The sequence below is a fragment of the Rosa rugosa genome, chromosome 7 (genome assembly GCF_958449725.1).
Source record: "Rosa rugosa chromosome 7, drRosRugo1.1, whole genome shotgun sequence".
Lineage (NCBI taxonomy): Eukaryota > Viridiplantae > Streptophyta > Magnoliopsida > Rosales > Rosaceae > Rosa > Rosa rugosa.
In genome coordinates, this window is record NC_084826.1 from 16,479,806 (window position 1) to 16,503,306 (window position 23,501).

Sequence of the window (23,501 nt, forward strand, 5' to 3'; positions counted from 1 at the left end):
CGCAGTTGAAGACGCGTGTTAGGTTCTTCTCAAAAAAAAAAAAAAAAAGACCCGGGTTAGGTTTCAGGACACACGTGTTAGTTGTTACCTCGAATTAGATAAATCTGGGCCGTCTGGATTCCAAGCAAGGTCCACACAACCACTTGGGTCGAGTTGTTCTGAAGACCCGACCCACCCCAATTTAAATTTAACAGCCACCTCTCGGTCATCAATTCAATCACACAGCGAAGAGCAAACACAGAGAAAAAGAGTCAACGCTCCGATTCCGCGGGTGGAGGACCGGAGGTCACTAGAAACTCCGAAGTTGCTTGCAAAGTCTCCTCGATCTCCATCGCACACTACTTCTGTGTCTGAAACAGCTGAAGCTAATGGACTTTTATTTCTTCCAGGTAAGAAACATATTTTACTAACTATTTCATATATAAGTTGTATCCTCCAATATTTGTTTTGATTCGTTTTTGTTTTTCTCCTCTATGTTTGCATATTTAAAGATGGTGTTGGCGATTCTTGTGGTAACTGTGACATGGATCGGTGTCCTAGCCAGTCTTAAGTGGATATGGAAGAGTTGGTTCAGTTACATGGTTGAAAAGCCAGAGCCAATATCAGAGGATAATCAAGAACCGGTTGACGTCGATGCCTCTGCACCTCTTCCTTCATCATCAGCTCCTAGGTGGAAGCATGATGTGTTTTTGAGTTTCAGGGGTGGAGACACTCGCAAAGGTATTGCATTCGAATTATACGATCGACTGCAAAACAGGAGAGGAATCAAAACATTCATGGATGACCAAGACCTTCAAGTAGGGGATGTTATTTCTCCCACTCTCCTAACGGCAATTAAAGAATCAAGGTTTGCAATTATTGTTCTCTCTCCAAACTATGCCACTTCCACTTGGTGTTTGGAGGAACTTAGAAACATTTGTGAATGCATGGAAGAAGACAACAACAGAATTCTGCCACTTTTTTATTATGTGGATCCTACTGATGTACGATATCAGAAGAGTAGTTTCGGAGATGCTTTCACTAAGCATCAAAAATCTGGGCGACACAGATCAGAGAAGGTGCAGCAGTGGAGAGATGCTTTAAAAAAAGTGGCAAATTTCTCTGGGTGGCATACACTGAATTATAAGTAAACATCATGAGACATTTTTTAATCAACAACAGTTATACTTGTGCTTTTGGGTTTATCATTTATTTTCCCTGATGATCTTTTGACCCGTAATGCTTACTTGCAGAACTGAAAGAGAACTTTTGGATGCCATTGAGGAATCTGTGTGCAATAAATTACGATCTACTGAACATGAGTTTAAAATGTCCATCGGAGGTTTTGAAGCATTTGAAGCAACAAAACAAGTCATTGATAAAGTCATGAATGAGCTAAAAGACGATGAGGCCACTACCATTGGGATCTACGGAATGGGGGGCGTTGGAAAGACGACAATGGTGAAATATGTTGGAGCACAAGCCCAAGAAAGCAGGCTTTTTAATCAAGTGATTATGGTTGTCGTATCCCAAAACCCCGACTTGATGAAAGTTCAAGAGACATTTGCAGAACTGCTGGGCTTTAAATTCAAGGAGGAGACAGAAATTGGAAGAGCCATTAAATTGAAGGAGAAGATAATGAGAGGAACTGGAATCCTCATAATCTTGGATGACATTTGGAAGAGAATAGACTTTTCAAGCATTGGAATTCCGAGCCACAACGAACTTCAAAGATGCAAATCCAAAGTTCTACTAACCACCAGAAAATTGAGTGTTTGCCATTCCATGGATTGCCATGCAAACATACATCTCAATATCTTATCAGAAGAAGATTCTTGGAGCTTATTTGTGAAGGAAGCAAGGAAGTCTTTTGACAAATCAACCAATTTCTATGATGTAGCACGTAAGGTGGCTAGAGAATGCGCCGGTCTACCAGTTGCTTTGATAGCAGTTGCGAGGGCCCTTCGAGATGAAGGTTTGGATGGATGGAAAGAAGCTGCTCGACGACTAAAAGCGTCTCAACCTGCCAACCCTGAAGATGAGGGAGATGTGTTTGCATGCATAAAGTTAAGCTATGATTACTTGAAATCTGATGATTCCAAATCATGCTTCTTGCTTTGCTGCCTGTTCCCAGAAGATTATGATATCCCAATTGAACACTTGCTCATGTATAGCATTGGGAAAGGAATGTTTCAAGATTCAAACATGCTAGAAGCCCGAGCGACAACATACTTAGTGGTGAAGGCCCTTAAAGATTCTTGCTTGCTTTTGGACGCTGGAGATGACAAATGTGTAAGGATGCATGATGTCATTCGGGATATGGCAATACGAATTTCCTCATCTGAAGACGGCCAGAGGTTCTTGGTGAAAGTTGGCTGTGAATTGAAGAATTGGCCAAGGATTGATGTACATAAAGGCTACTCTGCAATCTCACTAATGATGAACGGAATTTGCAAGCTACCCGAAGAGTTGGTATGTCAAAATCTCCAGATTTTATTACTACAACACAATGCTTCATTAAATGATATCCCTAACTCTTTCTTCCAAAGTCAGAAAGAATTAAGAGTCTTGGATCTTAGCCGCACTGGTATTTCACTACTACCCCAATCAATCGGTTTCCTAACCAACCTTCAAGCTTTGTATTTAGATTATTGCGGCAACAAAGTTGACACTTCTGTAATCGGAAAACTTCACAAGCTTGAGATTCTTAGTATGAGAATGAGAGGAACTTCTCTGAAAGACTTGTCAAGAGAAATAGGACAATTGACCAATCTAAGGATGCTCGATATAAGTGCTGCAGCTTTTCCCATGAGAGGAAGTATTTGCACAATTCCATCTAAATTGATATCAAAGTTGCATAAATTAGAAGAGCTGTACATGCAATGTGGATTTTGGGACTGGGGGAGTAAAATTGATGGAGAAGGAGAAGAAACTAATATTGGCTTTGATGAATTAGCTGGTTTATCATATTTAAGCATTTTGAAAGTTTGCATATTTGATGCAAATTGCATCCCTAAAAGTGTTGAGGTCGAACCGAATTGGGTTTACTTCGATATTATTATTTGCAGCGGCCATAATGAAGAGAGAGTCATTAAGAGCCCACAATTTGGTCATAATTGTAGATCCTTGAGTCTTGATAGTACTGACACAACCATAGGAACCTTTCCGGACTGGTTTGTCGACACTGTGGTAAAGAACACTGAGAGGCTAAGTTATAGAGAATGCAGAGGGTTGAGTAACATTCTTGTGGAATATGACCGTGGGAGGTTTCATGGACTGAAAGTTCTCTCTGTAATTGGTCGCTGTGAGAACTTGAAAGAATTGATGAATGCAATAACATGTGTTCCAGATATGCCTGTGTTTGAGAACTTGGAAGAGTTGGTACTGTTTAGGCTGGATGACCTGAAGCAGTTATGTGTTGGTGAGTTACCACCTGGATCTCTCTGCAGTCTGAAATTATTGGAGGTCCGTCAGTGTCGTAACTTGAGGAATGTACTGTTGCCATCAAAATTGTTGCAGAAACTACCAAATCTGGAAAAACTATACTGTGATGGAGGTAAAGTGGATCATGTGTTTGAATGTAAAGGATTTGAGCCAGATCAAACAAATCTGAGGGAGATGGAGTTGCGAGATCTAGATGTAGTACGAAGCATATGTAATGGTCCTGCTCCACGCGGAATGTTCCAGGCTCTAAAGCAATTGGTCATTTACAAGTGCAACTTCCAAGGAAGTCTCTTCACATTTGATGTAGCTCAGTGTCTTTTTCAATTGGAAAACCTTACTGTATCCGAATGCCCTGTCTTGGAAAGAGTAATCGAAAGGAGGGAAACATTGAACAACAAGAAGACCGTTCTTCCAAAATTGAAGAACCTAAATTTGGAAAATCTTCCAATGTTGTACGAGGGAAGTGCTACTATTGATTTTGAGTGTCCTTCATTGGAAAACCTGAGTCTGTTTGGCTGCCCCCACTTGTCATTTCCATCCTCTGCTTCTGACTACTTCCACAGCAGGAACCAAGTCGTTTTCAATGATGCTCCTCGTCATTCTCTGCTACTCAGCAAACTAGGGTATAAGTATGTTGCTGGGTCATAAACTTAATTCATTTTTCTTTTCTCTTATAGTCTGCTTATATAATTGGTAGGCTAGTTTGAATTCCTGCTAGTAAACAAATAGAAATTAAAAGCTGTTTTGGTGAGTGATCTATATATAAATAGAGCTTTTCCATAATCAACATTATTTATTTGCTTAATTTCTCAAATATCTTAGAGATTATTTATTTTGCTTTCTTAATCTTTTCTTGCAAACGAGTTCCGCTTTCAAAAATTTAATTGTTTGTTGGTTTCTTCAGCTTTTAATGGAAGTTTTTTGATTTGTTGATTCTATGTCTCCTAATTTCATCACAATTGCGTGCATGCTAGGGTAACTGGCTAGGAAATAGGTAGCCAGATTTGCATCATGTTTGAAGGCTTGCTTTTGAATAAGCGAGCTCTCATTGTTTTAGTGAATGATATTTGTCAGGTTTGGTTGTTGTTTGATCCTCAGATATATGGATGGTTTTGGTTTTATTAATATTTCTGATTTAAAAAAAAATTGAAAACGAGTTCTGCTAACGTTAGTTTTGACTACCAGTACCAGCTTATTTTTATTTTTTTACTTTTGCAATCAACTGACTGTCGCAAAATTTGAAAACATAATCCTTGTTGTATTCATTAGGCTTGTACCAATGGCACAGAAACATCAGTATTTAATTGGGGGTTATGAATTGATTTCACTTGTCAAATTAGCTAGATTCATTTCAACATTTTATTGGTCCCATTCAATTCATCAGATTAATTGGAATCCAACTGTGACAGATTAACGGCTTCAGTACTTCGAAGACAGCTAGGGTGGGAGAGGTAGAGAGCGAAGAGAGAGAGAGAGAGAACGAGTTCTGGTTGGAATTCAAATAGCGATTACTCCTGATTTGTCCTCAACCATCCGAATTTCAGGTAATCTCGGTGATTCCCAAGCTCTGTGAAGCCCCCGCACCACAGCAGCCGAAGAAAGAACCTACCGATGAAAAAAAGAGGTAGGTAGCTTCAATTTTAGCAAGTTAGATGATGAATCTGTGGAAATTGAAATGCTACTTAATTTTCCTTGATTTTTGTTTTGGTAATAGTGGCCGGAAGCTTGATGAAAGCAGTGATCAGACCTGGTGGAGGTGATTCAACACCTTCAGATGGTGATCAGGTTGGGCTTACATTACGCTTTCTGAAGCCGATATCGCAATTGAACTGTGAATAAAAGCAATTGGTGGAAGCTAGATTAGTTTTTTCTATTTGCAGCTCATATATCATTGCATTGTTAGAGCATTGGATGGAGTTATTGTTGAATCTTCAAGATCAGAATTTAGTGGTGAGTTGAATTGTGTGTCGTGAAGCACATTTTCACAAGTCTATAGAGATTAATATAGGAAAACTTTATATTTTGCCTTACATTTATATTTCTCTGCAGCCTTCTATTACAGCGAGAGTGCTGTTCGTTTAGTAATGGGAAATATGTAAAAGCTGGTTTGGTTGAGTTGGAGCATTGAAGCTATAAAGCAACAGATGAGGTACCTTGATATTTTTACCTTGCCTTCTTGTATTATAAACGCTTACTGAATAAACAAAAATGCAGTATGCAGGTTCAACTTGGGATGAACTCAAGCATACTAGGCAAGCCATTGGATCCCTGGTATCTTTTAAATCTTATGTCATACCATCTCTTTCTACTTCCAGTAACAATGGTGAAAGCAATAAATGGTAAAGTTGTCCTGAAATTTTACATTTTTCAGGTAACATCAAAAACCCAAAAAGACACTTGACGAAATAAGCCATGACCTGTGCCCGGTAAGTAATGTGTAAGCAAGGAATAAGTAAATACATTCAAATCCATTAACCTCCTCTTCAATCATACTCATGTGTATTTGATTTTATGTTTTTGAAACGTGGAAGATATTCTGAATTTTAGGTGCTATCATTTTCTGACCATGCTTCAGTCTTTGGATTTGTTGTTTTGAATTGGTTTAGTTGTTTTCATTCTCTTTGTTATGCAGCTGAGAACTTGATTTCATTTCTTTTAGTTGTTTAGGGACTGCAGATCCAAAAAAAACCAATATACTGAATCTGTTTAGTTGAAATATTGGTTTGGTCTTTTGGATTCTATCTGTACTCATAGTCAGTTCGTTTTAGTTGAATTGGTTTAGTTGTTAAGGGACTGCGGATTAAAAAAAAAAAAAAAAGCAACTGAGAAATATATACATGTGATTTCCTGTTGATTTTCATATATGGTCTTATTCATATATTATTATTGTTGAAGTTCATATGTTGTTATTCAATTACGACATATATTACATGAATCATGGACTATCATACCATGCTCCTTTGTACATTTTATTATACATACCTTGATGCTAGCCTCAGAATTTGCTTACTCAGTACTCTATCCTTCTCCTGCTTGCTCAGTCTTTGAGTCCAGGAACAAGGTAATTTAGTAGGTTTAAATTATCAGGAGTTTGTGATTGTGTATCTCTCTCTGTGTGTGAGGTAGCTGGATTTCTCATACCTCTCGCTAGCCATCACCTTTGGTATTATTCCATTGTTGCTTCTTCAAAATACTGAAATTCCCACCTGATTGAATATATAGCCAGAGTATGTAACCATCCCTTCTTTAAATCTATGATAATGCACTTTTGCCTATAGATAATGAACTACAGACTCAAAAACTTTTGTCTCAGTTTAGGAGAACAGAACTTTGAGGTTATCTTAGATATATTCTAAGCCCATCATATCCAAATGTTTACAGTTGATTTTCTAATCACATGTTAACTTATCTTTCTTTTTAAATTTCAAATAGGGTAAGGTCCACTTGATTGCTGCCAAGAAGTCTTCAGCGAAAGGTGGTGACGACGAAAAGAACGAAATTCAGCAGCTTCAACACATTCTCTAAAAGGTCTGATCTTTCCATTGGATACTATGAATTTGTTATGACTTATGATCAAAGTCATGATTGTTACCGCATCTTCAATGACATGCTAGGGTTAGGTTCTATTAGAAGTTGAGCTTGCCATGGATGTCTTATTGCTTACAGTTTGAATTCCAATTCTAATTCTAATTTATAAACTTTGTAATTTAATATTGGAATTGGAATATTTAATGTTTAGATTGATTTTGTTATGCGGCTTTTGAATGCTTCCGAGTTGTTGTATGAAATGTTAGCTGAATTGTACATTTGAAACTTGATTTTCTCACGTGGAACAGAATAAAAAATTTTAAGGATGAAAGGCCTTTAGATTTGGAAGGCAGTTTCTTAATCTTTTTTCCAAGAAAGGTTTGCCCATTAAGTTATACTTCTTTCTTTTCTTAAAGACGCAGTATTTTTCATGTTGATCTTCGGGGTTATGACTCTTATAGTTCTATTCAATTTCCCAAGTTTAATACTTTGCATAACTGATTTGCTAAAACTTAATTGTGATTGAAATGGAACATATGAATTCAATTTTAAGCTTTTGTTTTGTTCTGCTTTTGTTTTTTTCCTTTGAATCATACTTGAAGCTTATTCAAATGAGTTGGTCTTCTCATACATTGCTAATGTTGTTTTAAAAGACATGGAAATTGAAATTTAATGGTGTTGTACTGTTTTTGGCAATTGGCTGCTTGCAGTCTTCAGCACTACAAAATGGTTGAAATGAAACTTCAAGCTCAACAAAAGGAAAGTATTCTATAATGTTGATGAACTGGCGCAGAGCCAGAACAGGAGGAGGTGTCCAAGCTGCATGTTCTATGTCGAAAAGTCGGTTGGTTGCTCCTACATGAAGTGCAGGTGATGAGCTGAACTTGGTTCTCTGCTAGCTGATTGTGTTGGTTTGGATTTTGAAAATTTAAATTGTTGACATAATCCTTGTTGTATTCGTTAGGCTTGTACCAATGGGACAGAAAGATCAGTATTTAATTGGTTCTGAATAGATTTCACTTGTCAAATTAGCTAGATTCATTTCAACATTTTATAGGTCCCATTCAATTCATCAGATTAATTGGAATCCAACTGTGACAGATTAAAAGCTTCAATTCAAAGATTTTGCATGAAGATAAAAAGTGAGAGAGTGCGGTCTGTTGCTCCGCAGAAAGACAGCTAGGGTGGGAGAGGTAGAGAGCGAGGGGCTTCTTTGCTTCGCATGAAGAGTGAGAGAACGAGTTCTGGTTGGAATTCAAATAGGGAACTGAAGCTTCCAGAATCAATGAGTCTCGAGCCAATCACTCCGGATTTGTCCTCAACCATCCGAATTTCAGGTAAGCTCTGTGATTCCCAAGCTAATTGAGTGTACAGAGATTCCTACTCCGACTGCCTCAACTAACCAGAACTCTTTGCTTCGTGCACGGCTAGGGATTTCATCGTTCTTGAACTTCCGGCGAAGCCCCCGCGCCACAGAAGCTGAAGAAAGAACCTACCGATGACGAAAAGAGGTAGGTAGCTTCAATGTTAGCAAGTTAGTTGATGAATCTGTGTAAATTGAAATGCTACTCAATTTTCCTTGATTTTTGTTTGGTAATAGAAGGATGAAAATAGTGGCCGGAAGCTTGATGAAAGCAATGATGAGACCTGGTGGAGGTGATTCAACACCTTTAGATGGTGATCAGGTTGGGCCTACATTACGCTTTCTGAAGCCAGTATCGCAATTGAACTGCGTATAAAAGCAAATGGTGGAAGCTAGATTAGTTTTTTCTATTTGCAGGTCATTTATCATTGCACTGTTAGAACATTGGATGAAGTTATAGTTGAATCTTCAAGATCAGAATTTAGTGGTGAGTTGAATTGTGTGTCGTGAAGCACATTTTCACAAGTCTCTATAGAGATTAATAGAGAGGAAAACATTCGTTATATTTTGCCTTACAATTATATTTCTTTATAGCATTCTATTACAGCGAGAGTGTTGCTCGTTTAGTAATGAGGATTATGTAAAAGCTGGTTTGGCTGAGTTGGAGCATTGGAGCTATAAAGCAACAGATGAGGTACCTTGACATTTTTACCTTGCCTTATTGTAGTATAAACTCTTACTGAATTAATGAAAATGCAATATGCAGGTTCAGCTTGGGATGAACTCGAGCATACTAGGCAAGCCATTGGATCCCTGGTATCTTTTAAATCTTATGTCATACCATTTCTTTCTACTTCCAGTAACAATGGTGAAAGCAATAAATGGTAAAGTTGTCCTGAAATTTTACATTTGTCAGGTAACATCAAAAACCCAAAAAGAGACTTGACGAAATAAGCCATGACCTGTGCCCAGTAAGTAATGTGTAAGCAAGGAATAAGTAAATAGATTCAAATCCATTAACCTCCTCTTCAATCATACTCATGTGTACCAGATTTTATGTTTCTGAAACGTGGAAGATATTCTAAATTTTAGGTGCTACCGTTTTTTGACCATGCTTCAGTCTTTGGATTTGTTGTTTTGAATTAGTTTAGTTGTTTTCCTTCCAGATAAAAAAAACCAATATACTGAATTTGTTTAGATGAATTGGTTTGGTTTTTAGGATTCTATCTGTACTCATAGTCCGTTCTTTTTAATTGAGTTTGTTTAGTTGTTTTGGGACTGCAATTGAAAAAAAAACAAGCAACTGAGAAATATATACTTGTGATTCCTGTTGGTTTTCATATATGGTCTTATTTGAAGCATGTACATATATTATTACTGTTGAAGTGTATATGTTGTTATTCAATTATGACATACATTACATGAATCATGGACTATCATACCATCCTCCTTTGTACATTTTATTATATATATACCTTGATGCTAGCCTCAGAACTCGCTTACTTAGTACTGTATCCTTCGATCGATCTCTTGCTTCCTCAGTCCTTTTGAGTCCAGGAACAAGGTATTTTAGTAGGTTTAAATTACCAGGAGGAGTTTGTGATTGTGTATCTCTGTGTGTGTGTGAGGTAGTTGGATTTCTCATACTTTTCACTAGCCATTACCATTGGTATTATTCCATTGTTGCTTCTTCAAAATCCTGAAATTCCCACCTGATTGAATATATAGCTAGAGGCTGTAACCATCCCTTTTCTGAATCTATGATAATGCACTTTTGCCTATAGATAATGAACTACAGACTCAAAAATTTTGTTTCAGTTTAGGAGAACAACTTTGAGGTTATCTTAGATATATTCCAAGCCCATCATATCCAAATGTTTACAATTGATTTTCTGGTCACATGTTAACTTATCTTTCTGTTTAAATTTCAGATAGGGTAAGATCTACGTGATTGCTGCCAAGAAGTCTTCAGCGAAGGTGGTGACTTTGAAAAGAACAAAATTCAGCGGCTTCAACGCATTCTCGAAAAGGTCTGATCCTTTCTGATCCTTCCATTGGATACTATGCATTTGTTATGACTTATGATCAAAGTCATGATTGTTACCGCATTTTCAATGACATGCTAGGGTTAGGTTCTATTAGAAGTTGAGCTTCCCATGGATGCCTTACTGCTTTCAGTTTGAATTCCAATTCTAATTTATAAACTTTGTGATTCAATATTGATATTGGAATATTTAATGTTTAGATTGATTTTGTAATCCGGCTTTTGAATGCTTGCGAGTTGTTGTATGAAATGTTAGCTGAATTGTACATTTGAAACTTGAATTTTCTCACGTGGAACGCAAGAAAATTCTTTAAGGATGAAAGGCCTTTTGTGAAAGGCACTTTCTTAATCTTTTTTCCAAGAAAGGTTTGCCCATTAAGTTTTACTTGTTTCTTTTCTTAAAGACACAATATTTTTCATGTTGGCCATCGGGGTTATGACTCTTATAGTTCTATTCAATTTCCCAAGTTTAATACTGTACGCAACTGATTTGCTAAAACTTAATTGGGATTGAAACGAATGAATATATGAATCCAATTTTAAGCTTTTGTTTTTTTTCCTTTGAATCATACTTGAAGCTTATTCAAATTCTTCTCATACATTGCTACTGTTGTTTTAAAAGACATGGAAGTTGAAATTTAATGGTGTTGTACTTTTTTGGCAATTTGCTGCTTGCAGTCTTCAGCACTACAAAATGGTTGCAATGAAACTTCAAGCTTAACAAAAGGAAAGTGTTTTGTTATGTTAATGAACTGGCGCAGAGCCAGAACAGGAGAAGGTGTCCGAGCTGCATGTTCTATGTTGAAAAGTCGGTTGGTTGCTCCTACATGAAGTGCAGCTGCTGAACTTGGTTCTCTCCTAGCTGATTGTGTTGGTTTGGATTTTGAAAATTGAAATGCTTAACTTGATTGGGTACTGGTGCTTTTCTGATATTGCTTTCATTGTTTCATCTACTAGATGCCTCATATAGATGTGTTTTGTGTTAAAGTAATAGCTAGCTGTGAAAGATAATAATTTTCTAATGGGAAATAGTGTCTCTTTGCTATATTAGTGGAACATGTTAGTTTTTATATTTTAAAGGGAGTGATTTTTGATCTCCACTTGCAACTACTTAAAAAGAGAGTACAAGTATCAAAATGTATTGAAATGTGGAGTGACTATTTCAGTGTGTCTTATTCGTATCCTATCAAAACCTCTTGGACTAGATATGACTCCTTCAACTTAGATTATCTCTCTCTTTTGCATGTATGTATAATGTTTTTTGTTCTAATATTGTTCATCATCAAAGTTGTTTTGAAGCAGGTGTGGATTTCCAGATTGTTTCTTTGTTTTACTGATGGATTGCCAATGTAAATTCTGCAGGTCTGGATATGCATTCTGTTACAATTGTGGAGTACAAGTTGTCACTCATACAGCTACATGTCGAAGCTTTCTGAAGTAATGTTTGTCTAGAATCCAAGTTATAGAAATATTTAGTGTTATACACCTTGGTTGTAAGAATTGTATTCATTAGGCTTGTACCAAATGGGACAGAAAGATCAGTATTTGGTTATGAATAGATTTCACTTGCTAAATTAGATTCATTTCAACATTTCGTAGGTTCCATTCAATTCATAATATTAATTGGACTCCATCTGCGACAGAGTAAAGGCTTCAATTCAAAGAGTTTAATGCTTACTTTTGTCGACAATATATTTGATCCAATCTCTACCTTTGGTGCCTAGGAGACTTTAATGCTTTGCTTTTGTCGACAATATATTTGATCCAAAGAATTTTCCTGGTGCCTAAATCTAATCTGGAACTAAAGTTCTCCACTCGTAAAAGAGACTGCTGGTCGGACCCCATCTACTTTCACTGTGCTCTCCACCTAGAACTCTGTTCACTCGTAATCCATGGTTGTTGCCTCGATGAATTTCCTGTCATCATTGCAGTTGACGTCAATATAAAATTGCAGCCACCGTTCTCTAGAGTACGAAGTTCTAGCTTGATTGAGGCTTGAATTAGATGAGTTTTATGGTGTTATTTTTAGGGTGGCTGGTTAATTTCGGATTAAATTCTGGTATGAAATCTGGAAATTTCAAGACAATCTTATTGCTTGTACTGATCACAGAATTGAAGTGCCAAAATGAAACGTTAACGAAGTATCGATGTGGTAGTGTCATGGCTGGCTTGATAGTTAAAAAATCAATGTCTTCAGGTGAAGATGCTGTAGGACCATAAACACCAATAATTGCCTCAAGCTTTACCTTCTGATGGGGGCAACGGACAAATTAGATCGAGGTTGGTCTGTGGGAAGTTCTTCCCTTCAGAAAATGAGAGCGAAAAACCAATTCACTCCCTTTCCTGTCCTGGAAATAGCAAACAAACCCAGTAAGGTAATTTAAAATTTCACCTCCTTTCACATGCTTGTACAACTGTAAAACCTTTTAATGTCCAAGAAGAGACTCTTTTAATGTTTCATCATCAAAACGACACACACTCTCTCTGTTCAACTTTCTTGTTTTTCACATTGTCTGTCAAGCCTAGCTAGCTCTCAAGGCCAAGGGAGATTCATCTATCCAAAAGTCTCCTCGATCTCCAAGGCACAATACTCTGGGTCTGTAATAGCTGAAGCTAATGGAGTTCTATCAGTATGTCTTTGAGGTTAGAAACATATTCTACTCACTATTTCATATATAAGTTGTATCCTCCAATATTTGTTTTCGTTGGTTTTGATTCGTTTTTGTTTTCCTCCTCTGTGTTTGCATATTGAAACAATAATAATTGAAAGGCGATGAGGATGATTATTGTGATTAGTGCGGTAATGGTGCAATGGTTCGGTGTCATAGCCAGTCTTAAGTGGATATGGAAGAATTGGTTCATTATTGTGGTGATTGTGACATGGAACGTAATAGCCACTCTTGGGTGGATATGGAAGCATAGGTTCAGTTACATGGTTGAAACCCCAGAGCCAATATCAGAGGATAATCAAGAACTGGTTGACGTCGTTGAAACCCCAGAGCCAATATCAGAGGGTAATCAAGAACCGGTTGACGTCGATGCCTCTACATCTCTTCCTTCATCATCAGCTGAAACCCCAGAGCCAATATCAGAGGGTAATCAAGAACCGGTTGACGTCGATGCCTCTACATCTCTTCCTTCATCATCAGCTCCTAGGTGGAAGCACGATGTGTTTTTGAGTTTCAGGGGTGTAGACACTCGCAAAGGTATTGCAGCCGAAATATACTATCGACTGCAAAACAGGAAAGGAATTAAAATTTTCATGGATGACCCAGACCTTCAAGTAGGGAATGTTATTTCTCCCACTCTCCTAACAGCAATTGAAGAATCAAGGTTTGCAATTATTGTTCTCTCTCCAAACTATGCCTCTTCCACTTGGTGTTTGGAGGAACTTAGATACATTTGTGAATGCATGAAAGAAGACGAGAACAGAATTCTGCCACTTTTTTATTATGTGAATCCTACTGATGTACGATATCAGAAGAGCAATTTCGGTGATGCTTTCACTAAGCATGAAAATTCTGGGCGATACGGATCAGAGGAGATGCGGCAGTGGAGAGCTGCTTTAAACAAAGTGGCAAATTTCTCTGGATGGGACACAAAGAATTATAAGTAAAGCATGATGAAACCTTTTTTTAAATTAGTAAGACTTGCGCTTTTTTATTTATCAATAATTTTCCCGATGATTTTTTGACCCGTAATGCTTACTTGCAGAACTGAAAGAGAACTTTTGGATGCCATTGAGGAATCTGTGTGTGATAAATTACGAGCTACTGAACTTGAGCTTAAAATGTCCATCGGAGGTTTTGAAGCATTTGAAGCAACAAAACAAGCCATTGATCAGGTCATGAATGCGCTGAAAGATAATGAGGCCACTACCATTGGAGTCTACGGAATGGGGGGCGTCGGGAAGACGACAATGGTGAATTATGTCGGTGTACAAGCCCAAGAAAATAGGCTTTTTGATAAAGTGATTTTGGCTGTCGTATCCCAAAACCCCGACTTGATGAAAATTCAACAGACATTTGCAGAAATGCTGGGCTTTGAACTCAAGGAGAAGACAGAAACTGTAAGAGCCCGTGAATTGAAGAAGAAAATAATGAGAGGAACCAGGATCCTCATAATCTTGGATGACATTTGGAAGAGAATAGAGTTTTCAGACATTGGAATTCCGAGCCACAACGATCTTCAAAGATGCAATTCCAAAGTTCTACTGACCACCAGAAAATTGGATGTTTGCCGTTCCATGGATTGCCATGCAAACATACGTCTCAATATCTTATCAGAAGAAGATTCTCGGAGCTTATTTGTGAAGGAAGCAAGGAAGTACCCTCTTGACAAATCATCCAATTTCTATGATGTAGCGAGTGAGGTGGCTAGAGAATGCGCTGGTCTTCCTATTGCTTTGATAGCAGTTGCGAGGGCCCTTCGAGGTGAAGGTTTGGACAGATGGAAAGAAGCTGCTCGACGACTAAAAGCGTCTCAACCCCCCGTCCTTGAAGCTGAGGAAGATGTGTTCAAATGCATAAAGTTAAGCTATGATTACTTGAAATCTGATGTTTCGAAATCATGCTTCTTGCTTTGCTGCCTGTTCCCAGAAGATTATGATATCCCAATTGAATACTTGCTCAATTATGGAATTGGGAAAGGAATGTTTCAAGATTCCGACATGCTAGACGCCCGCGCCACAACAAATTCAGCGGTGAAGGCCCTTAAAGACTCTAGCTTGCTTTTGGACTCTAGACATGACGTATGTGTAAGGATGCATGATGTCATTCGGGATATGGCAATATTGATATCATTATCTGAAGACGGCCCGCGGTTCTTGGTGAAAGTTGGCTGTGAATTGAAGAATTGGCCAAGGATTGATGCACGTAAGGGCTACTCTGCAATCTCACTACTGAAGAACAAAATTTGCAAGCTACCCGAAGAGTTGGTATGTTCAAATCTCCAGATTTTATTACTGCAAGACAATGCTTCATTAAATGATATCCCTAACTCTTTCTTCCAAAATCAGAAAGAATTAAGAGTCTTGGATCTTAGCCGCACTGGTATTTCATTACTACCCCAATCAATCAGTTTCCTAACCAACCTTCAAGCTTTGTATTTAGATTACTGCAAGAACATAATTGACATTTCTGTAATCGGAAAACTTAACAAGCTTGAGATTCTTAGTATGAGAGGAAATGCTCTGAAAGAATTGCCAAGAGAAATAGGACAGTTGACCAGTCTAAGGATGCTGGATATCACTAGAGCTGATAGATTCCTTTTCACATCCACGAATGGATGTATTGGCACAATTCCATCTAAAGTGATATCAAAGTTGCATAGATTAGAAGAACTGTACATGCAATGTGGATTTTGGGAGTGGGGGAGTAAAATTGATGGAGAAGGAGAAGAAACTAATATTGGCTTTGATGAATTAGTTGGTTTATCATATTTAAGCATTTTGAAAGTTTGGATGTCAGATGCAAATTGCATCCCTATAAGTGTTGAGGTCGAACCGAATTGGGTTTACTTTGATATTACTATTTGCAGCAACAGTTATTTCACTTCGAACAGTCAATCTGGTCATAATTGTAGATCGTTGAGTTTTAATGGAACTGACACTACCATAGGAATCTGTCCGGACTGGTTTGTCAACGCTGTGGTAAAGAATACTGAGAGGCTACTTTATAGTTACTGCAAAGGGTTAAGTAACATTCTTGTGGAATATGACCGTGGAAGGTTACATGGATTGAAAGTTCTCTCTGTAATTGGTTGCCATGAGAACTTGAAAGAATTGATGAATGCAATAACATGTGTTCTAGATATGCCTGTGTTTGAGAATTTGGAAGAGTTGTATCTGGAATACCTGGATTACTTGAAGCAGTTATGTGTTGGTGAGTTACCACCAGGATCTCTCTGCAGTCTGAAATTATTGAAGGTCCTTAAGTGTCCTATCTTGGGGAATGTACTGTTGCCATCTAAATTGTTGCAGCAACTACCAAATCTGGAAAAACTAATCTGTGAGTCAAGTGAAGTGGAACATGTGTTTGGATGTGAAGGTTTTGAGCCAGATCAAACAAATCTGAGAGAGATGGATTTACGGTATCTAGATGTCGTAACAAGCATATGTAATGGTCCTGCTCCACATGGAATGTTCCAGGCTCTAAAGAAATTGGTCATTCGTAATTGCAACTTCCAGGGAAGCCTCTTCACATTTGATGTAGCTCAGTGTCTTTTTCAATTGGAAGACCTTATTGTATCCGAATGCCCTGTCTTGGAAAGAGTAATTGAAGAAAGTAGGGAAACATTGAACAACAAGAAGACCATTCTTCCAAAATTGAAGAACCTAGCTTTGGAAGATCTTCCAATGTTGTACAAGGGAAGTGCTACTATTGATTTTGAGTGTCCTTCATTGGAAAAACTGAGTCTGTTTGGCTGCCCCCACTTGTCATTTCCATCCTCTGCTTCTGACTACTTCCACAGCAGGAACCAAGTCGTTTTCAATGATGCTCCTCGTCATTCTCTGCTACTCAGCAAACTAGGGTATAAGTATGTTGCTGGGTCATAAACTTAATTCATTTTTCTTTTCTCTTATAGTCTGCTTATATAATTGGTAGGCTAGTTTGAGTTTCTGCTAATAAAAAAATAGAAACTAAAAGCTGTTTTGATGAGTTATATATATATGCTATTGGTAGTTATTCTATTTATGACATTCGTCTCCCTGTTATGTTTTTTTAGGGGATTCAAAATATCAAGTTGGTAGGGGAATCAAAATATCAAGTTGGCTCATGTAATTGAAAGTATTGAAGGGGTGTAGATGGAGTCTCCTGGCAAGTCACTGAAGGTATATGCACCATACATAATTTTAATGTAGACATTTGGTTTATTGTTACTTTAAGTAGTGAAACTGATGATACTTTCATTAATTTCACCAAAAGGGCTCTGTTTTCCATTCTGACAATTCATGGTAAAGCTTTTGAATTTAATAGCTTAATTTGAGTCTAGCTTTCTATTCAGAGTCATTGCTGGGAAGGTGGAGTCTAGGTTGTGCTCTCAGTGGAGGGTTACCCCCGCTCCCAATGAGTTCGATTCATTGGCTCATAAAAGGTATATCCATTTGTACTATCAACTCTCATTAGGTATTTTTTATTTAAGGTTCCAGTTTAATAAATAAATCCTTGTTTTTGAGATGTGTATACTTCCCTCCCTGGCCCGTCTTTGTGGTTTCTATGCCAATTGAACTCGGTACATAATACTTTGCTTGACAAAAATGTTGTTGGAATGCTGTAACATGTTCAGTGGTTTGTTGGTGTCCAGGTGGCCCTATCAGAAGGGAATGGATTCTTTCTTGAAAGTGACTCTGATCTTGGAGCATTCCCCCAAAAGAATGGAATGGGCCATCTCAAATTGAAAGGTACAGATGTCTACTTTTTGATATCTGGTTTTATTGCAAGTACCATTTTCTTCATTAATATGTATTTGAGTATGAAGCCGTTGAAATGGCATGGAACCAACCAAAGCTTTATAGCTTTTTGAAGAGGTTTCTATGAATTAACCTGCTCAAGACGTTGAGTCAACAATATCATGCAGTTTTTTCTTCTTTGACTTGATACCAGTGGAATAAACGTCAACTTTGTGACTATATGTATTTACTTCTGGTAGCATTAGGCTTGTAAGTTGCTTTAGGTTTCTATTTCTGGACTAGGTAGTGCAGTAAGTTGAATTTACATATCTGTGCAACTTTAGATTTTGATCGGATGTGATGATGTATAATTGTATATGAATACATTTGCAAACACCATTTATATATTCAGCTATTTCATGTTTTTATTTTTTTACTATATTCTTGTACTATGATTTGAATTTCAGGCATTCTTACAACTAAATCTAAATCTGGGTTACCATCAATTGTACCCTAATTGCTTTTGCTTCTGTGAGCATCACCACTTGTGCTCTATATATTCTGGTTGGTTCTAATCTCATTTTTGTCTTCAAATTTATACCTATAAATTCTTGTTGCTCTACCATGCTCTGTGTTTGGCTAAACAGTGGTTGATATTATGTTTTTATGTGAATTTTTGCATATAATAACTTAAGACGTCCACTTGTTAAAATTCATAAACTAATTAAATGGCTTCTCATTTATAATACTCTGATAATTACTTCACATCAACTTATATTTGTCTCTTTATTTCTTTTGATGCCAAAACGAGCCATAATAGCACGACTGTGAACCCAATCTCTTCATGTCCATGTTATATATGCAGCAGAGCAACTAAATGCATTGCGAGTGTAACTGTGTCAATATATGGTTTAGATAATTAAGTGCACACTTTGATTTGGGGTATTTGGTTCTCCAAATGTGATTATAACCATCGTCGTGCTCATTGGCAGGGAACTCCTCGTAGTTCCACTTTCTACTGTGTTTGGATCGTAACGCTGCTGAATGCGAAAAGAAGCAAAAGGAATGCTGAGGATAATGCAAATTTTTTAGTGAGTCTACTTGTTCTGGATCCAAGTTTTTCTGTGCATCATCAATGTATTAAAACACATATACATAGTTTACTCAACAAGGATTCTAATGTAAAACTGTTAAGTGTGCATCAACTGCTGTCATCTCATACGTTAAACGGCTCTTCAATTCAAAGAATCAGAGTTTCATACATTTGTTTAAAATGCAAATTTTAATAAACAAAGGAAGGAAATGAGGAGTGATTACATGTCATACAGAAAACTTATAAATGAACTCTAATATATATATATATATATATATATATATATATATATATATATATATATATATATATATATATATGGAAGTAAAATTGTTTATAAGTGGATTTTGGACTAGTTATTTGAATTTTGAAATACAGAATTTAATGATCTTCAGATTTAACCATATTGTCCTGTGAATTATTCCTTTCAAATCCGTATAAGAATGCATATACTTAGGGTGTTGCCTCACCACCTAAAACTGAAGCTGAAAGATAAGTTTAGTTTTTGCAGGAATGAAAGCAATAATCAATGTGTTTGATCATCTAGTTGAGGTCATTTTGATTGAGACAAGAACTAGATGAACAAGGTTCAATGAAAAACTAGAAATAAATAGAGGTACAATCTAAATTATAGAAATATTTAGTGTTATACACCTTGTTGTATTCATTAGGCTTGTACCAATGGGACAGAAAGATCAGTACCAATGGGACAGAAAGATCAGTATTTGGTTCTCAATAGATTTCAGTTGTTAAATTAGCTAGATTCATTTCAACATTTTATAGGTCCCATTCAATTCATAAGACTAATTGTAATCCAACTGTGACAGAGTAAAGGCTTCAACCCAAAGACTTTGCATGAAGAAAAACAGTAAGAGAGTAACGTCTGTTGCTTCACAGAAAGACTGCAAGGGTGGGAGAGGTAGAAAGTGAGGGGCTTCTTTGCTTCGCACGAAGAGAGATAAAGAGAGAGAGGGGGAACGAGTTCTGGTTGGAATTCAAATAGGGAACCGAAGCTTCCAGTATCGACGACTCTCGAGCCAATCACTCGGGATTTGTCCTCAGCCATCCGAATTTCTGGTCAGCTCTGTGATTCCCAAGCTAATTGAGTGTACGGAGATTCCTACTGCGACTGCCTCAACTAACTGGAACTCTTTGCTTCGTCTACAGCTAGGGATTTCATCGTTCTTGAACTTTGGGCGAAGCCCCTGCGCCACAGAAGCCGAAGAAAGAACCTACCAATGACGAAAAGACGTAGGTAGCTTCAATTTTAGCAAGTTAGAGTATGAATATGTGGAAATTGAAATGCTACTCAATTTTCCTTGATTTTTGTTTGGTAATAGAAGGATGAAAATAGTGGCCGGAAGCTTGATGAAAGTAGTGATCAGACCTGGTGGAGGTGATTCAACACCTTAAGGTGGTGATCAGGTTGGGCTTACATTACGCTTTATGAAGCCAGTATAGCAATTGAACTGTGTATAAAAGCAAATGGTGGAAGCTAGAGTGCTGTGCGTTTAGTAATGGGGAATATATAAAAGCTGGTTTGATTGAGCTGGAGCATTGGAGCTATAAAACAACAGATGAGGTACCTTGATATTTTTATCTTGCCTTATTGTATTATAAACTCTTACTGAATAAATGAAAATGCAGTATGCAGGTTCAGCTTGGGATGAACTCAAGCATACTTGGCAAGCCATTGGATCCCTGGTATCTTTTAAATCTTATGTCATACCATTTCTTTCTACTTCCAGTAACAATGGTAAATGCAGTAAATGGTAAAGTTGTCCTGAAATTTTACATTTTTCAGGTAACATGGAAAACCCAAAAAGACACTTGAAGAAATAAGCCATGAGCTGTGTCCAGTAAGTATGTGTAAGCAAGGAATTAGTAAATACATTCAAATCCATTAACCTCCTCTTCAGTCATACTCATGTGTGCTTGATTTTATGTTTTTGAAACGTGGAAGATATTCTGAATTTAGGTGCTATCGTTCTCTGACCATGCTTCAGTCTTTGGATTTGTTGTTTTGAATTGGTATAGTTGTTTTCCTTCTCTTAGTTATGCAGCTGAGAACTTGATTTCATTTCTTTTAGTTGTTTAGGGACTGCAGATCCAAAAAAACCAATATACTGAATTTGTTTACTTGAATTGGTTTGGTCACAGAACAATGAAAAAAAAAAAAAGGTTTCTGTTCGGGGTGAATATATCTCCGCTGCCTTCCGAATTCTGCTTGCTTCAACTCACTTCACTTTTTGGATTCTATCTGTACTCATAGTCAGTTCGTTTTAGTTGAATTGGTTTAGTTGTTTAGGGACTGCAGATTAAAAAAAACAAGCAACTGAGAAATATACACGTGATTCCTGTTGATTTTCATATATGGTCTTATTCGAAGCATGTACATATATAATTGCTGTTGAAGTTCATATGTTGTTATTCAATTACGACATATATTACATGAATCATGGACTATCATACCATGCTCCTTTGTACATTTTATTATATATACCTTGATACTGGCCTCAGAAGTCGCTTACTTAGTATTGTATCATTCTCCTGCTTGCTCAGTCTTTGAGCCCAGGAACAAAGTAATTTAGTAGGTCTAAATTATCAGGAGTTTGTGATTGTGTATCTCTGTGTGTGTGAGGTAGTTGGATTTCTCATACTTTTCACTAGCCATCACCATTGGTATTATTCCATTGTTGCTTCTTCAAAATCCTGAAATTCCCACCTGATTGAATATATAGCCACAGTCTGTAACCATCCCCTCTTTAAAAATCTATGATAATGCACTTTTGCCTATAGATAATGAACTACCTACGCAAAAACTTTTGTCTCAGTTTAGGAGAACAGAACTTTGAGGTATTCTTAGATATATTCTAAGCCCATCATATCCAAATGTTTACAGTTGATTTTCGGATCACGTTAACTTATCTTTCTGTTTAAATTTCAGATAGGGTAAAATCTACGTGATTGCTGCCAAGAAGTCTTCAGCAAAGGTGGTGAGTACGAATAGATTCAGCGGCTTCAACGCATTCTCGAAAAGGTCTGATCCTTCCATTGGATACTATGCATTTGTTATGACTTATGATCAATGTCATGATTGTTACTGCATCTTCAATGACATGCTAGGGTTAGGTTCTATTAGAAGTTGAGCTTGCCATGGATGTCTTATTGCTTGCAGTTTGAATTCCAATTCTAATTTATAAACTCTGTAATTCAATATTAATATTGGAATATTTAATGTTTAGATTGATTTTGTAATGCGGCTTTTGAATGCTTCCGAGTTGTTGTATGAAATGTTAACTGAATTGTAGATTTGAAACTTGAATTTTTCTCATGTGGAACACAAGAAAATTCATTCAGGATGAAAGGCCTTTTGTGAAAGGCAGTTTCTTGATCTTTTTTCCCAGAAAGGTTTGCCCATTATGTTTTACTTCTTTCTTTTCTTAAAGACACAATATTTTTCTTGTTGACCATTGGGGTTATGACTCTTATAGTTCTATTCAATTTCCCAAGTTTAATACTTTGCACAGCTGATTTGCTAAAACTTAATTGGGATTGAAATGAATGAATATATGAATCCAATTTTAAGCTTTTGCTTTTGCTCTGCTTTTGTTCTTTCGTTTGAATCATACTGGAAGCTTATTCAAGTTCTTCTCAAACATTGGTAATGTTTTTTTAAAAGACATGGAAGTTGAAATTTAATGGTGTTGTACTGTTTTTGGCAATTTGGCTTGCTGTCTTTAGCACTACAAAATGGTTGAAATGAAACTTCAGGCTCAACAAAAGGAAAGTATTCTGTTATGTTGATGAACTGGCGCAGAGCCAGAACAGGAGGTGGTGTCCAAGCTGCATGTTCCGTATCAAAAAGTCGGTTGGTTGCTCCTACATGAAGTGCAGGTGATGAACTGAACTTTGTTCTGTGCTAGCAGCCTCATATATAGATGTTTTTGGTGTTAATAGCTAGCCGTGAAAGATAGTAATTTTCTAATGGGGAATAGTGTTTATTTGGTACATAAGTGGAACATGTTAGTTTCTACATTTTAAAGGGAATGATTTTTGATCTCCACTTGATACTACTTAAAATGGAGTACAAGTATCAAAATGTGTTGAAATGTGGAGTGACTATTTTGTTGTGTCTTATTCGTATCCTATCAAATATGACTCCTTCAACTTAGATTAACTCTCTTTGGGTGTATATATAATTTTTTTTGTTTTAATAATGTTCATCATCAAAGTTGTTTTTGCCGCGGGTGTGGATTTCCAGATTGTTTCTTTGTTTTACTGATGGATTGCCAATGTAAATTCTGCAGGCGAGGATATGCATTCTGTTACAATTGTGAGAGTACAAGTTGTCACTTGTACAGCTACCTGTGGAAGCTGTCATAAGTAATGCAATTTGGCTTGCTTTTTGTTAATTGCAAGATTGCAAATCTTTTACGAGTAATAAGTTCTGTGGTTGGACTGATATAAGAAGATTATATGGTTTCAAATGTTTCTTCATATATTAAGCGACTCCTTGGTTGTATGTAGGATGCACAGATAGTCAGCTGAAGTATGAAATATATTACGAATACAATCCGGGAAGTAAAGAAACCCGCAGAATCGCGCGGGCTTATGCACTGGTCCCATACTAGAAAGTCGTCACATTTGCTTTCATGTT

General features: G+C 37.0%; 2 protein-coding genes across 21 annotated transcripts; both read left to right on the forward strand.

The window, feature by feature from the left end:
• The first annotated feature begins 212 nt into the window (after positions 1–212).
• LOC133723594 (probable disease resistance protein At4g27220) lies at positions 213–12,048 on the forward strand. Of its 5 annotated transcripts, none has more exons than XM_062150474.1 (14): positions 213–389; positions 492–1,126; positions 1,233–4,052; positions 4,833–4,879; positions 8,183–8,288; positions 8,383–8,462; positions 8,552–8,636; positions 8,732–8,801; positions 8,909–9,008; positions 9,081–9,130; positions 9,231–9,285; positions 10,246–10,344; positions 11,037–11,270; positions 11,721–12,048. In XM_062150474.1, the coding sequence occupies exons 1-4, from the start codon at positions 369–371 to the stop codon at positions 4,876–4,878; spliced, it is 3,522 nt and encodes a 1,173-aa protein (XP_062006458.1). In that variant the 5' UTR covers positions 213–368; the 3' UTR covers position 4,879; positions 8,183–8,288; positions 8,383–8,462; positions 8,552–8,636; positions 8,732–8,801; positions 8,909–9,008; positions 9,081–9,130; positions 9,231–9,285; positions 10,246–10,344; positions 11,037–11,270; positions 11,721–12,048. The 5 variants fall into 5 exon arrangements, with proteins under 5 accessions (XP_062006458.1, XP_062006460.1, XP_062006461.1 ...); XM_062150476.1 differs by having other exon boundaries at positions 8,555–8,636; XM_062150477.1 differs by having other exon boundaries at positions 8,552–8,801; positions 9,231–9,296.
• Positions 12,049–12,649: 601 nt separating this feature from the next.
• LOC133723592 (probable disease resistance protein At4g27220) lies at positions 12,650–23,401 on the forward strand. 16 transcript variants are annotated; one of them, XM_062150458.1, is made up of 18 exons: positions 12,651–13,001; positions 13,129–13,970; positions 14,073–16,895; positions 17,085–17,190; positions 17,364–17,453; positions 17,664–17,760; positions 18,216–18,312; positions 18,741–18,839; positions 19,344–19,457; positions 19,669–19,918; positions 20,009–20,092; positions 20,182–20,423; positions 20,489–20,545; positions 20,646–20,700; positions 21,789–21,881; positions 22,586–22,738; positions 23,152–23,227; positions 23,372–23,401. In XM_062150458.1, the coding sequence occupies exons 1-4, from the start codon at positions 12,975–12,977 to the stop codon at positions 17,107–17,109; spliced, it is 3,717 nt and encodes a 1,238-aa protein (XP_062006442.1). In that variant the 5' UTR covers positions 12,651–12,974; the 3' UTR covers positions 17,110–17,190; positions 17,364–17,453; positions 17,664–17,760; positions 18,216–18,312; positions 18,741–18,839; positions 19,344–19,457; positions 19,669–19,918; positions 20,009–20,092; positions 20,182–20,423; positions 20,489–20,545; positions 20,646–20,700; positions 21,789–21,881; positions 22,586–22,738; positions 23,152–23,227; positions 23,372–23,401. The 16 variants fall into 16 exon arrangements, with proteins under 16 accessions (XP_062006456.1, XP_062006442.1, XP_062006449.1 ...); XM_062150465.1 differs by lacking the exon at positions 19,344–19,457 and adding an exon at positions 20,805–20,872 and having other exon boundaries at positions 20,646–20,704; XM_062150472.1 differs by lacking the exon at positions 19,344–19,457 and having other exon boundaries at positions 12,650–13,001; positions 14,073–16,889.
• The last annotated feature ends 100 nt before the right edge of the window (positions 23,402–23,501 follow it).

Excerpts from the sequence above, each read along its gene's own strand:
- LOC133723594 (XM_062150477.1), top strand. The coding sequence starts at position 369 with ATGGACTTTTATTTCTTCCAG. Across the intron at positions 1,127-1,232 it reads TGGCATACACTGAATTATAA|AACTGAAAGAGAACTTTTGG; the intron begins GTAAACATCATG and ends GCTTACTTGCAG. Across the intron at positions 4,053-4,832 it reads CTCAGCAAACTAGGGTATAA|ATTAACGGCTTCAGTACTTC; the intron begins GTATGTTGCTGG and ends CAACTGTGACAG.
- LOC133723592 (XM_062150461.1), top strand. The coding sequence starts at position 12,975 with ATGGAGTTCTATCAGTATGTCTTTGAG. Across the intron at positions 13,002-13,128 it reads TCTATCAGTATGTCTTTGAG|GCGATGAGGATGATTATTGT; the intron begins GTTAGAAACATA and ends AATAATTGAAAG. Across the intron at positions 13,971-14,072 it reads TGGGACACAAAGAATTATAA|AACTGAAAGAGAACTTTTGG; the intron begins GTAAAGCATGAT and ends GCTTACTTGCAG.